We start from the raw sequence: 15,097 nt of genomic DNA, 5'->3' as shown, positions 1-15,097 counted from the left end.
CGCCACCTCAGCACCCCATTTAACCCAAGAACAAAAATCTGTTTTTTCTTTTTACTTAAGAACAAAAAACAACGACGTAAACTGAATCAAATTTCCTCCCGTAATGCTCTCCAGCCTGGCTCAGTCAAAGCTCTATCCACTTATCACCAACCCCCCTTTTCAAAAAAAATTTCTATAAATTATTTTTTCTTACTAAAATTGTTAAAATCAGAATATACGGGGAAAATACCAGCATCCTGGCAGACTCGGACGTTATAAGTTATAACAGCTGTAAAATATGAAACCGGTCACCTAGTAGTACCGGTCATCCCATGCTAATAACGCTTATTACCTGAATCGGTTAACTGGTTCAATCAGTTACCCTACCGCCTCCCTATATAAACCAAATCATAAACTCTAAAACTCCTCGTCTGCTCACGCAACGGCTGTGTAAATTGTTAATCTTGAAGATCTTAGTTAGGGTTTTTGTTGTTGAAAATTCAAAACTATGGATCGGGTTTCGTCGTCTGATAGGATCAAGGGGCCTTGGAGTCCTGAGGAGGACCAGCTGTTGCACCAACTCGTGCAACGTCACGGCGCGAGGAACTGGTCTCTTATATCCAAATTGATTCCGGGTCGGTCCGGGAAATCCTGTCGGTTACGATGGTGTAATCAGCTCTCTCCTGAGGTCCACCACCGCGCCTTCACGTCCGACGAGGACAAGATCATCGTTAAAGCGCATGCCAAGTACGGCAACAAATGGGCTACCATAGCGAGACTCTTGAACGGCCGTACCGATAACGCGATAAAGAACCACTGGAACTCGACGTTGAAACGGAAGTACGCGACGATGACGACGGAAGATGAAAACGACGATACCAACGAGAGAGAAAGTTTTCTTCATCAAGAGAAAAAAAGATTAGCGGGTGTTTCGTTTTCTGATATTTCTTCTTGTCCGTCTGGATCCGACGTGAGCGATTCGGGTCTACCCATGATGTCTGGTTCGGATATGTGTGTGCCTACAGGAAGGTTTGTTGGAGCCGAGACTGGGAACCATGGAAACAATGGCAATGATGATGCTGTGTTCAATGTCTCGACTGAACTTACTTTGAATTTCCCTGGTAACAAGTCAACCGAGTTGAGGGAGAACGATTTCACTCGGTGTTGGGTGCGGGGGGAGGTTTCTCAGAAGGAGAATAACAGCGAGTATGATAATCATAAAACGACGGCGTTTGGGCCGGAGTTGATGGCTTTGATGCAAGAAATGATAAGAAAAGAAGTGAGTAATTATATGCAAGAAGCAGTTACTACTGTTGGGATTAAGCGTTTATGATCTGACTAAGGCTAATTGGATGTCCAGCCCAGCGTCTTTTGATTCCCTCCGGTGAGGAACCGGTCCTTGACCTGACACATGTCGGTTTCATTATATTATCATCCGAAACCTATCTTCTGTGTATGATTTCAGAAAAAAATCGAGTACCCGACAGTTTTGAGTTTGCATGGGTAAAATACTCAGCCCCTTATAGAGCTGAAGAAGGTAATGTATTTGAAATTTAATGAGGAGTTCTATAAATCGGAATGCGTTTTTGCAAATTCAGATTCTTGCTGCCTCTGCTGATGATGATTTTCTTTTTTTTTTATTAACTTGTTATGATTTTATAATTGGAAGATGAAGGAAATTTGTAAAATTTGTTATTGGTTTTCTATATTTAAGAATGGGTTAGATGTATTTTATACTGGAATTACCATGTATAGAGTAAGAGGTATTTTTCTTAAAAATATTTACTCAGCATACTAAAATAAGAAACTAATATTAAATATGAATAAAATTTTGACGAGTAATATTATATAGACAAATAATAATATATCATAAGATGATTGGATAATTAAAAATTAAAAATAAACTAACATCAAATCATATAATAATATATCATTATTTGTATATATAATATTATTGAATTTTGACTCATAATGTATACAAATATCTTATATATTATTAGTTGCAATAACGTAATGTATACTAAATACCTAATTGGGACCTATGCTCATATATTATATGATTATTTGAGTATTATTTTATTTTTAATTTAAATTATTTAATTAAATATTTAAAATTAGATATTTATTAATTTTTCTTTTAATAAATGTCACCTTGTAATGAAATCACATAAATCTTTCTCAGCTTTCTTCATTTTCATACTTACTTGACGGTTGACATCTTATACACAAACAGATTTAGCAACATTAATGCGAAGACTTATTTTGAAATTTGAAAAATGATTTTTACATAAACTATGACTGCATGAGTCAAATTTGGCTGATTTAGTAGGCCATGTCGAAGATACTGAAAATTTCATGCATAAAATTGGTATCGTAATTGTACAGAAGAATTTGGCATTCGCTTAACCTGTGTCCACGTAAAATCACATATAACCCCCTTTTCTTTCTGCCAAGAATTTCAGTCAAGTAAAATAAAAAATATTCGTATTGAAGAATCACGTGAAAAAAAAAATTGAAGAAGTTGGGTTTCAAGTCGGAGTTTCTAATTTTTGCCCAAGCCCAAGCCCAAGCCCAATCTAAGCTCAATAACGCAATCGGCTAAAAAGACGAGTCGTCGTCGTTTCAACGTTTGCTTCTTCACATTCTTAACTGAACCACAGGGAGACCGAACAAAATAGAAAAAAAAAAAAAAAACGTACAGATCTCCGATCAGAGCCAAATTTAAAATCGACGAAGAGGATAACAAATAGCGAAAGAGCTTTACAGAGAGAAGAGATGCTGCCAACTTCAGTCTCTAAAGGACGTTCTTCGTCCGCCACGTCACGATCAAACTCCATGCTCCCACAGTACCTTCGTCGAATCATCAAGGTCCTCGCTAAAAATTTCTAAATCATTGGATCTGATCTCTTTCATTTCACACTAAACTGTCTGATTCGATTAATTTTCGATTAAACTTACGTGATTGCTAGAGCATTCTGCTTCAATTTAATACATATAACTTTTACCTCGCTTAGTTTTTAATTTTTTTTTGGTTTAATTGTGACATTTTAATTTGTTCATATGATGGAGAACTGTATTGGACATGAATTTATTGAATGATGTTATATTGTTAGAGGCATCTTTGAAACAATTTTTTTGTTTAATTGTGACATTTTAATTTGTTCATATGTTGTTGAAAGGTTAATATTATGATTTAATTGTGTTTCTTTCGTTTTTTTTGGTTCATTGTAGTGGCAACAAATGGATATTGAATATACTTTCTGGCAAATGCTTCATCTATGCACTTCACCAAAAGTTGTGTGAGTATCAAATCCTCACTTTTGTTAATATTTGTTAATATTTAAATGTATTCTTTAATGTCATCAACTGATCTATGCCTGCAGTTGTCAACATATTTGTTGGTCTGTCTACAATTGTTGAATACATAATGGTTTTCTTGAATGTAGAAATAGTTCAGTATGAATCATAAATATTGTTGCTGAAGGAATGAATTAAGAGTTGCAAGCTTGAACTTTCCTACGTGTGAAGGTTAACCTCCATGATCATGACTGCTTTCATGTACACAATTTGCACCATCTTTGTAAAAAAGATTATTTGAATTACTCTATGCTCTGTTTGAGATTTGGTATATTTTTAGGTTGTGCCTTGAATTATTTTCCTTGATACGGAGATTACTACTGGGATGGGAGGTTAGGTGTGAACTTGATCTTGTTTAACAAGGGAAACTGTTGGCAACTTTATTGAATGGCTTTATTTGCTTTTTTCATTGGGTTATACTGGATTATGCCTGGGTAAAATAGGAGAGGAGGTTTCTTTTAATTGTAGTGGTCTAGATTAAGTTTGCAAGAGTGTTTTGATTTTGATGGCTAGCAATGTTCTTATTATTCTGATTCTTCTTTTTGCATGTGGAACTGTATGGTCATTGCAGCTATCAGCACACAAAGTATCACAAACGTAAGTGCCTTTGCTGTTAATGAATTTTTTTTTTTTTCAGTTTTGTATGCTACATAGAAGTTTCTCTGTGTTATATGTTAAAAATCTGTAATATGGTTTTTCTGAATATATCTGGAGTCAATAATTTTAATATGCACCTTTTTACAGATAGCAAGCTTATAATTTTAAAAGAGAGGCCCTTTTTGAAAGCTTCGAAACTGAATATGAAAATGGTTTAAAAGCATGGTTAGCTGCTTAGTTACTGTTTTGCAGTATTGTCATTTTACATTTTCACCAACCTGAGATTGCATGACTTTTCACTAATAATATGAAAAATGGTTGAGAAGAGACAATGATATTTTAGCCCTTCTTATTCTGAATTAAACTTGAATAGAGTCATTTATATTTTATCTTTTTATCTTTGATTTCAGAAACTAAGAATCAATGGGCCCGTGACGATCCTGCCTTTGTTGTAATCTGCAGCCTCCTTTTGTCAGTTGCAACCATGGCTTATTGTGCCGCGTAAGTTTGTAGTGTGCATCCTGGATGGCAATTTTAATGTTTTATATATAAGGGGTGGGTGGAGTCACTGGAGTGGGTGTTTATTAAATTTTATCTTTACTAACAGATATTATGACAGGTGAAAAATATTGTGAGTTTAATAATTAATGTGGAATCTATAAATTCTCTTCCACTTTCCATAGAAGATCCTTCTATGAATTCCCTTGTTGTTGGGATGCCTTTTTGAAGACAAATTTGTGATTTTTATATTTTTATATGCATAATCACGATGATTGCTGAGGCTTGGATAATCTTACTATTTCCAAATTTTAGTGCTGTGGTGATCCATTCTTTTATATGTTCAATGTATCTTCTAGTTTATTTCTAGTCATTTGAGTAGGGACTTCTTTATTGAGTTTTCCATTCTGATAATCTTATTGGGATGTCTTCTTTTGCTTTCAGGTATGACCAAAGTGCCACACATGCTGTTTTTGTTGTAATTTCAGTTTTGCTTTTCCATTTTCTGATTACAGGAGCGGTTCTGGCCACTTGTTGTTGGTAAGAGCTACTGTGTGTATAGCATATTTACCTTATCTTTTGGGTTGCCTTCATTTTTGAGTTGTGCTTATTTCTGTTTAGATTGTGGAGACATCTTTTGTATTTGCAATGTTTGACATTTAAGCTTTATGATGAATCTTCGTGATCTGGTGTGGTAGTTTAATGTAGAATACCACAGCTAAGTGGTGCTAGAGGCAGTAGAACATGTATATTTTTTCTCTTGTTAAATTTACAATGTGGTTTTGCATGGCTTTTAAAGTCTAATAAACTGAAATCAATTGAAAAAACTTCCAATCCACTTAATTGCATCCCAGTTAATGTCAATGTCGATGTTATGGATTAAAATGTTTTCAATAAGTAGTCTATGTGTTGATTGCTAATATTAAAAGGGGTGAGACCTCATTACTGGATTTTTTTCTTTATTATGATCTTGATTGTGCTGTAATTTGTTATTGGTGGTTTCCTATGGTATGCCTTTTTCATTTCATTTTTCTTCTTATAGGATGTGTGTGAGTCGAGTTACTACATTGTATGTAATTGTTAGCTGGTGATTCACTGAAACCCATGCCATATTTTCATACAGGTTCCTGACAAATTCTTACCTTCGGGAAGAGTCTCCAAACAGTCATGTGGTTGAGCAACGAGTTGAATGGCAAGTCAGGAAACTTTTACTTTCTATTTGCCAGTTTCAAATTTGTATGCTTGTGTATATGGGCTGTTTGTGAATGTTACAGATAAAAAATATTTTGTTATTTGTCTTTATCATTTATTTTTCCAGTCATGCTGAAATCAGGTTCCTTTTTATTTTTCTCATATACCATCCACTTCATTGTTTGGGGGCTGACTCTTGTTTTTTATTTGGATTGAAGGCTGTATGCATTCGATGTGCACTGCAATTCTTTCTTTCCATTGTTTGTTATGCTTTATGGTAATTCCTATCTTCTCAATTTGTTCCATTTCTTTTAACCTTGCTTTATGCAATAATGTGACTGATGTCTTTTTTTTTTTTTTGGGCAGTTATACATTATTTTCTCTCACCCCTTTTGGTAGCTCATGGTTTCATCCCTGTATTACTGTCAAATCTGCTTTTCATGGTGGCTGCTTGTTACTATCATTATCTCAACTTCTTAGGTTATGATGGTAAGTCTATATATTATTTGGTATGCCGCTTTTCTTTGCAAATAGGTGTGGAGTGATGTTGGGTTTGAGAGCTTTCATGTCCATGTGCTTGAGAGATGATTGGCTTATTAAAAACATATTTTGATGGTTGCCACTTAGGATGTGTGATATTTAGAATCTTCTTGTTCAGGTTGTCTAAGTATCTGATTTTGAAATATACTTACTGGTATTGCCATGAAATTCTTGTCACTTTTAGTTAGAGATCCACAGATAAGGAATGTTTTTGGATTAATGAATATCATAATATTGAGCACCTATAATACCTTTTATAAAACAAAAAAACCAATTTGTTTATTTTGGTTGGTCGGGGGAGTGGTGCGAGGCAGTTCATGTGGCAGGGGTGCTGGCCTCTGTGGTTAGTGAAATATGTATTTAGGAATGAGTTGTAGCCCCTCATTGTGACTCAATGGTTTATTTATCTCACTTAATCAACATTTTGTATCGAGTGAAATCTGTAACAGAATGGTTTAATTAAGTTTGTGATTCCCACCAATTGTAGTCAGCTTCGTCTGCCTTTTTGGTTTATTTGCTCTGTCAGTTGTGATAAACTTAACTGGTGGAAGTTTTATTATCATTTTTCAAAAATAAATTTGAGTTGAGAAATATCACTAAATATATCTGTGATTGCGAAGTCATCTGTAACAAGTTCTCTTTTCTAAATCCCGAGTTCATATGGGATTGAATTTTAAAGAATATCTAGTGGAATTTTAGTGATAAATTGATATACTAACAAGAAATCTTGTGCTGCAGTACTGCCATTTCTGGAAAGGACCACATTTTTCCTCTATCCAATTGGAATTTTTATTGTCCTTTCTCCTATTCGTAAGTTTCAAAGCTCCTACTGATTGTGTTTTTGGTTTGGGATTCTTTGCATCTGAAACTTGAGTTTACTATGCAGTGATTTTAAGTGGCTTCAATCCTTCGAGATACTTTATGAATATGTACTTTAGTCAGAGGTTATGAATCATACAGCTTAAAACTTTGGATAGCACATAATTGAGGTGGTGGAAAATTTGAGGACTGCATCAACACTAGATGGCTTGATGATTAATCTACATGTAGGAGGGAAGGCACGATCACTATATAGTTATTCTTGCCTTTTGGCTTTTGGTAGTCCTGCTGACAGTGAATTGAAGTTAAGAACCTACTGAATGAGCTCAGGATCAAGGTAATTTTGATCAAATGGATTAGTAGAATGTATTGATTCTGACCCATGTCATTTTCATCAAAATATTTTGTTGTCTACCTGCAAAATCAGGGCAGTTTTTTTTTTTTTAATTTTTTGTCCTCAAATATATGCCGACATTTGAAGTTACATGTATTGGCTAAATCATGAAATTAGTGAGGTTGCATGTGCGAAATGTATGATTTTATGGTTGTTTGTTGAGAACTTTTATCTTATAGATGTTGAATTTGAGGGCTTTATCAATGGAACTTCTACGAGGACTCAGATTGCTGTCTGCAACATCCACAACAAACCTATATTTAACATAATTTTTTGTTGTAAGTTACATTATTGTTGCTATCTTCACCCCCATGTGTCCTCCGCCAAGCGTGCAGCAGCAGAGCCGCCCTGGGTGGGCTGGCCATCGCCATATGAAGACTTTCTTGTTGCGGTATTCAATTTCTCATGGTTTCAAGAGACTGGCCAGAATCCTAAAACAAACTAAATGCTTGCCTACATTATGCAGAAGAGTCAAAGTTGACATAACACTATACACATTGCAGTTCTTGGACTTTTATTGGAGGTTTCTGTGGCTCACAGTTTGAAAATGGAGAATATCATGAAGAATTCCAAAAGGATTGGCAGCAATCGACCTTTCAACTTAACCAAAATTTGGTGAACAAACCCACATAAATGACATTCATTTCTTCATTTTCCAGGAATGTTAGGTGATCTTTAACACTCACGGGTCCCCTTCCCAGATATATAAAAGTTTCAATAATCATGAGCATCTAGTTGTGAGTCTAACTAAATTGATGTGTTATGGTAATTTGAATTAAAAATAATAATGGCATAATAACACAACATTGCTCTGAAAATATTGATTTTAATGACAAAATTGAAGGTAACTTTATGAGAGAAATACCTCATCTTCTTTTAATTACCGAAAGAAAACAACAAGAAAACCATTTTTTCTCCGACAACAAAACAGAAGTGGAAAGGAAATATAGAAAATGGAAACAAATTCACATTCGACATGAAACAATGTCAGTGTTGCTGCTCAAACTTGCTTCCTGCAACATCCACAACAAATCGATATCGAACATCGTTCTTTTCGAGTCTCTCCAGTGCTGTGTTCACATAATCCATCTTCACAACTTCAATCGTGGAAGTCAATTTCTTCTCTTGACAGAAGTCAAGCATTTCCCTTGTTTCCTTCATGCTTCCAATGAAGCTCCCTGTGATAGTCTTTCTCCCTAAACAATTCCATTAAAAAAAAAAAGGTTTAAAGTACTCAATTCAATTAAATATTCAGATAATGTGTTATCATGTGATTGAGACGAGGGATGAAAACTTACCAAGCATAACCATGGGGGTGACAAACTGCAGGGGAGTGTTAATGACGCCCAACAAGATCAACTTCCCATCGAGCTTCAACAAAGAAAGGTAAGGCTCAAGAGGGTGAAAAGCAGGCACAGTATCAATTATATAATCAAGTGAGTCAGCTGCTTCTTGCATTTGAGTTGCATCCGAGCTAATTAAGTATCGATCAGCACCTAGATGATCCAAAGCCTCTGCTCTTTTCTTATCAGAAGAACTAATCACAGTGACATGGTGTCCCATCGCTTTGGCTATCTTCACCCCCATGTGCCCTACTCCTCCAAGCCCCAAAATTCCTCCTCTTAGCCCACTTTGTTTCAATCCAAAGTGACTCAGAGGGCTGTACACTGTCACACCGGCACATAAAAGTGGCGCAGCCTGTTCTGGTGCCATCCCTTCTGGGATTTTCACTATAAACCTGTATCAAAGAATGGAAATTTTCTCAGTGGAAAAGTTGATTTTTTTTTTTAAATTGAAGTTTATTGATTGATGAAGAAAGGTTTTGATGATTACTTTTGATCAACGATCATGGACTCCGCAAAGCCACCTTGGGTGGGCCTGCCATCAGTGTAGACATCGTTGTAAGACCAAATTTTCTTGTTGCAATATTGCTCGATATCCAAGTTACATGGGCGGCAGTTTCGGCAGCTTCCGACGATAACTCCAACACCAACAACGTCGCCAACGGTGTAGCTGGTGACAGCTGAACCCACTTCAATCACCTCTCCCACAACTTCATGTCTGCAAATAGATATACAACAAAAAGACAAGAATCAAGCAGGAAAGCAATGGAGATTTTAAGAAAAAACAGAAGGATTGTTAAGAAGTTTACCCTGGAACCATTGGGTAGTTCGACATGCCAAGATCATTTTTGATTTGGTGGAGGTCAGTGTGGCAAATTCCACAGCAAATAACTTTAATTAGAACGTCTTCCGGTCCTGTGTTCCTGCAATAATTTGAGTAGAACAGTGAATTTTTGGCTTTAATAAAGATCAATACTTGTGAAGAAATGAAGATGAATGATACCTGAGAGTGTAAGTATAAGGTGATAGGACTCCAGAGGGGTCTCTGGCCGCCCATCCCACCACAGTTTTCTCATTTTCAAGGCTGGCCATTGGTTATGTTAGGCGTGAAGGAGAGAAATAGGCACACAGATGGATGGGGTGTTGAGAAAATCAAGTAAAAATTATAAATAGGCACACAAAGACAAAGTGGCGGGGAAGCCATGGACATTTCAGCAAGCTGGTGCCGTTGGTGGCTAATCCCATGCTTCCTTGTTTCCATGCACCTTCACAACCGTGCAAATATGATAAAGCGACAGAAGGTGGGCAGTTGGATTGATCGATTACGTAGTTTGATTGATCGCGGAAGCAATCCTAGCTTGATTTCTTTGTTCTGTACTATGAGTCATGCATATGTCAGTCTTCACTGTCGTTCAAAATTGACTATTAAGCCATCATAATGCAGAGACTGGCTTTTCTAATGCATTTTTTCTTAAGCCTTCCCCACCATTACTATTCACTGTTATGAAATTTTGGGGTCAAAAAAAGAAAGATGATAAATTGTCACGTCTGTCTCCATATATTTTGCTTCTAAACTTCTGATCTTCCTCCTTTCTCAATCACTCAACCACCCCAGTTGACACTTCGCCAAGACTAATTTTCTTTCTTCAAATGCTATTTGCTTTTGGAAAACCTACTCTTTCTATTCGTTCTTTTTTTAATTTATAACTTATAGCAAATTTGGTAGTCGTCCCCATAGCCGTGACTTTCTGAGATAGGTTGAAAATTCGATATCTCACCAGCCACTGAAATAACTCCTCTTCACCGAACTATAGGACTTGCATGCAGTCTGGCGGTAAAGTGTGAATGTTGTTAAAATAAAGTTGGGCATGCATCAGCCCACGTGAATTTCGCATGCCCGATTCTAGAAAAATAGGGCATGTAGTCAAAAAAGGCACACATTTAACCATAAAATTATATACATAAATAATAAACATAATTTTATACATAAATAATAATATATTATCATATAATTAAATAATTTTAAATTAAAAATAAAATAATATTTAATCACATATCTATAAATAAAATTATATTCATTATTTATACACATAATACTACTCTCTTCTAATTTATCAACCCATGTGATTTTTATTACATGAAAATTGTATAAACATCCGAAAATTTTGCACTTCATGGATCATTGTTTCAAAATCTAACATGACGGAACTGGTCCAATCACGATTTGACAGTCAATCCAATCAATAGTTGAGTTAATTTAATCAAAACTTTCAAGTTGTAGCAAAATTCAGGCCAGGATTACCTATCACGTAACATTTAACTAAACTTTTAAATTATTTATTTATTCTATAATCCGTCTAATTAATAGTTTGATCAATTCATTGTTTCGATTCGAGTTCTAGGCTAGGGGAATCTTTTTAGTGTTTTACTAAATTATATAGTATGTCTTTGGAAATAACTTAAAATCTACATTATGGGCACGAGCTTTTTCAGTTGATGGGATTGAATTCAACTCTAATCTTGGTGTAGAGATTTCTTAGAATTAAATCTTTGCTCACACTATGCATGTGCTGGGTGGTTTAAATTTATAGGTTAAAAATTTAAGAACATTACTGACTTCTGTCTCATTCCCCATTATAGGTATTTTATAGTTTGATCAATTCATTGTTTGAGTTATAACCTAATTTTTTATTTATTAGTTTTCGAAAATTTAAATACCCACGATTCAATTAAATTTCATTATTATTGTTAAGGGTAAGATTATCATTTAATAAAAATATTTTTAAACCTAAAAATTTGTCACATTTCTATCTCTTAAGTTTAAAAACTAACAAAGTTCCCTCACTTAAAGTTTGAAAAACTAACATTTTCTCCAAAGTTTTTGCAACAATTGTCAGCTGCCAGAGACAATGACGATGATGGTGTTCTCTCTCTCTCTTGGCTTCTCTCTTAGCCGGGTTCTATTTATGGTTGTCCTCTCTCTCATCGACCAACACACAACAAGACTGAGACCTAGGTCTCTTTGCGTGCGAAGAAAAGACCCAGATCTTGGTCTTGTCATACGCTGGTTGGTGAGGGAGAGAACGACCGATGATGGTTAGAAATGGATTGCGGCAAAGAGAGAAGCCGGGAGAGAGGGAGAATGCTATTGGTGCCACTGTCTCTGATTGTCGGTAGCATGCTGAAAAACCCTAAGGAGAAATGTTAATTTTTCAAACTTTTGTTGAGGGAATGTGGGGTAAATTGTTAGTTTTTAAACCTAGAAGAAAAATATGATGAATTTATCATTCTTTTAAATATTTTTTATTAAATGAAAATTTTACTCCTACTAGTAAAAATAAAATTTAACAGCGATAGTTAACATATGAAAAGTTGGGTTTGCATTAAACCTTGGGTGGGAAATAATCATTTGGCCTATTGTAAAATTACATGTAGATACTCTTAATTCAATTATGATTCTACAGTTGCATGAGCATGATTTACATAGGAACTTATAGTTTTCCCTATATGAATATTGGATGAAATAGAAAGATAATCTGATGGGTTCAATTATCTCATCGTCTCTAAATGATTCTATTTGTTTTCTAATTTGATTTGTAGATAAATGATTCATTTTTTCGTTTTCGTTATAGTTTATCACTGGGTAGTCATTTATTGAATATCGATTCTTACGAATTTGGGCAAGGTAACAATTATATTTATTGAATGAAAATTGAATCAAATATTGACATATAAGCTTTAGGGAAGAAAAGATGAAAAAAATAAGAGAAAAAATACAGCAAGCTCATATGAGAAGGAAGTACTCCAGAATATTGTAAGAAAATCTTTACACAACAACGGTGTGAATCAATGGTGAAAGCGGCTGAAATATAAATGTCGGCCACCGGAGGTCTGACCACCAAACTGTTGAGTTTGATATCTCCTTAACCTGTGTCCAGGTCCCCTCGGGCTTGGCCCAGAACGCTTCACTGCTCCCACAGAAAATCCTCTCAATGAACCATCAATGTTCGTCATCACTTTCAAAGACTTGGCTTCTGAATTAAAGCAAAAACAGCTTAATAACAAGAGGAGAAGAACAGTGAGGTACTTCAGAGCCCTGCCCATTTCAGAGAGTAACAATGTTAACGAAGATAAAAAGAGTTGGAGGCACGCAAGTTACAAAGTGCAATTAATTGTTCATGGGATAGGGAATAGTTTGGCCAGAAATGGAGGGTTCTGATGCAGCCTTTAACAAATTAAAATGTTGGGATCATAAAAAGTCCATCGACGAAGCTTAACCTAATTCATAAGTGTTGTTGGAGCCAGAAACAAAAGTCTAGTTTCAACCCTTGTCTCCCTCTAATACACAGTGAAGATCCTTGAATTACGCAGGCAAATCATGCGGTGAATGTTAGGAGGCCAGTGACATGGAAACTCAACTGTCGCCACTGTTTGTTCATATTGGGAGATTTAAGAGTGTTCAGCTGTGATGAAAATGATGCGATCCTACTTTGTTTTAACTTTCACGCAACATTGGCCAATCATTTCATGGGAGGATGCTTTAGATGCGAAGCTCTTATCACAAATCAAGGCAGAATTTCAAGTGTCGACGTCGAAGAAATCCTTAAAAAGTCGTAAAGTTTTTTGTCTACAACTTGCCACAGTGATGCTAACCATATAAAGCACATGCAAAAGATTAATTTAATGGTAACAGTGAGTTAATTAGCACTGCGGAAGTGGACAAATGTATTGAAGAAATGAGAAATCATTAGGGGACCCAAATCAGAAGATTACAAGAAAAATGTAATGGAGTTGAAGGTTGCCGCAAGGAAGGCAGTGGCGGGCCGCGGGTCGTCCGACATGAATATTCAGCAGTTGGTTGATGCCATTAATGGAAATTCTCGTGAAAGTGATGGTTTACTCAGTGATAAGCATTATTCATTCTATCCAATAGGCAAATTGTGTTGCTGATTAGATTGCAAGAAAAAATCTTACCTCCATAAATGGTTTTTCAAGGCTCTTATTTTGAGGGAGCCCTTAAAATAAGGCTCTGCCCCTGCCATGGATCGAAGAAGAAGAGAAGGCTGGGAAATAAGGTGTATTAATTACAGTTATTTTGGTTCATATAATGGTAAATAGCTCCATCATTGGGAAAATTCAACGCTTATGTAGATATCAGGCATCATCAGCTAGAAGCAAGATTGTGTTTTCACTTAACCCAAGTGAAAAATCTCAGGCATCATCATCAGCAATCTACATGTTGTATTCATTCTATTGCTCGTAATGAATGGTGGGCTTTTGTTATATGCAAGGGCTCCATATACTGTTCACAGAACAAAGTTGGGCGAAGCAATTCATCTGGCTGAAGGCCCTTTCACCTTAGAAAAGGGCCTTTTGTTATTACTATTCTTCTGGCGGCATATGTGTCTTCATAAGAAATTATGAAGAGAGTCAAATCGCCCATTTCAAGCATATATTTTGATAGGGAGATTCTGTTTAACATTTTGACTCCGCTAAAACTCATTAGTAGAGCTTACAGTTAGCATTAATCAGTAGTGTCTTTTTATATTTTACGTAAAAAGATATTCAATTCAAATTCAATTTAAATTAAAATCGTAATGAAAATTTTATTCAAACATACTCATTTAATGAATGGTTTGATTCGATATAGCCTGTTTTAGAGATGAGTTGTATCATATCAAAACACCACTCATTTCAACCTAATTTGACATGAAATGTTATGTTTCATCAAAATGAAATTGTTTTATTATTCCAAATTTATTAACTACAAACTTATTTTATCCGCACTTCATGAAAAACTTAAATGAAAAATTATAAAAAGGGGAATTGAGAAACTCGCCAATTAAACATTATAATATATAAAACATAATTAAATATCTCTATGCATGCATATTTATAAGTTTATTATTAAAAAATAAAATTGTGACAGATCTATTAATCTATCAAAATTTTATTTTTATTTTTTAAAACATTTGGGTAATGTTGATCAACCCAGTATTACCCAATTCGTAAATAGATTGACACAAACACAAATTGAATTAGAATTAATATAAAAAATAATAGTATCCAATTCCGATATTGCACTAAATTCTGGACTCCTAATTACCATGAATTTGTTTATGAGGATATCTTAGCAAGCGGCACATGATTGGTGAATCAATCCCAGAAATAGACAAATAGGGTTCTCTTCCTCATGAATCATGCGATGGAACCGGCTTGCTTTTGTCCCAAATTCTGTGTTTCATGAAAAGATAATAAAGCAAAGCATGCTTTTATGTTTTTTGATCTTAATACATTTTCTTGACGGGCAGCTGAAATTCTTATGTGATTTGAAAAGCAGCGGCAGCTACCTCAGTCTTGCAGTGTGTATAGATATTTT

At 35.2% G+C, this 15,097-nt stretch overlaps 3 protein-coding genes across 3 annotated transcripts; 2 read left to right on the top strand and 1 right to left on the bottom strand.

Moving 5' to 3' along the window:
• The first annotated feature begins 224 nt into the window (after positions 1-224).
• Positions 225-1,572, top strand: LOC123227308 (transcription factor MYB73-like). The gene has a single exon (XM_044652053.1). It carries the CDS (start codon positions 488-490, stop codon positions 1,310-1,312), a length of 825 nt encoding a protein of 274 aa, XP_044507988.1. The 5' UTR covers positions 225-487; the 3' UTR covers positions 1,313-1,572.
• A 1,038-nt stretch (positions 1,573-2,610) lies between these two features.
• LOC123228003 (protein unc-50 homolog) lies at positions 2,611-7,540 on the top strand. Its single transcript, XM_044653183.1, has 10 exons — positions 2,611-2,847; positions 3,211-3,278; positions 3,908-3,933; positions 4,344-4,434; positions 4,876-4,971; positions 5,555-5,623; positions 5,841-5,899; positions 5,989-6,111; positions 6,901-6,972; positions 7,049-7,540. The coding sequence occupies exons 1-10, from the start codon at positions 2,755-2,757 to the stop codon at positions 7,111-7,113; spliced, it is 762 nt and encodes a 253-aa protein (XP_044509118.1). The 5' UTR covers positions 2,611-2,754; the 3' UTR covers positions 7,114-7,540.
• Positions 7,541-8,213: 673 nt separating this feature from the next.
• LOC123228002 (cinnamyl alcohol dehydrogenase 1-like) lies at positions 8,214-9,990 on the bottom strand. The gene is made up of 5 exons (XM_044653182.1): positions 9,722-9,990; positions 9,528-9,641; positions 9,209-9,436; positions 8,674-9,113; positions 8,214-8,571 (listed from the first exon to the last, which is right to left on the bottom strand). The coding sequence occupies exons 1-5, from the start codon at positions 9,808-9,810 to the stop codon at positions 8,363-8,365; spliced, it is 1,080 nt and encodes a 359-aa protein (XP_044509117.1). The 5' UTR covers positions 9,811-9,990; the 3' UTR covers positions 8,214-8,362.
• Between the last annotated feature and the right edge of the window lie 5,107 nt (positions 9,991-15,097).

This window comes from Mangifera indica, chromosome 10, assembly GCF_011075055.1.
Source record: "Mangifera indica cultivar Alphonso chromosome 10, CATAS_Mindica_2.1, whole genome shotgun sequence".
Taxonomy (NCBI): Eukaryota; Viridiplantae; Streptophyta; class Magnoliopsida; order Sapindales; family Anacardiaceae; genus Mangifera; species Mangifera indica.
Note: the sequence above shows the minus strand (reverse complement) of the source record. Positions and strands in the feature narration are given on the sequence as shown.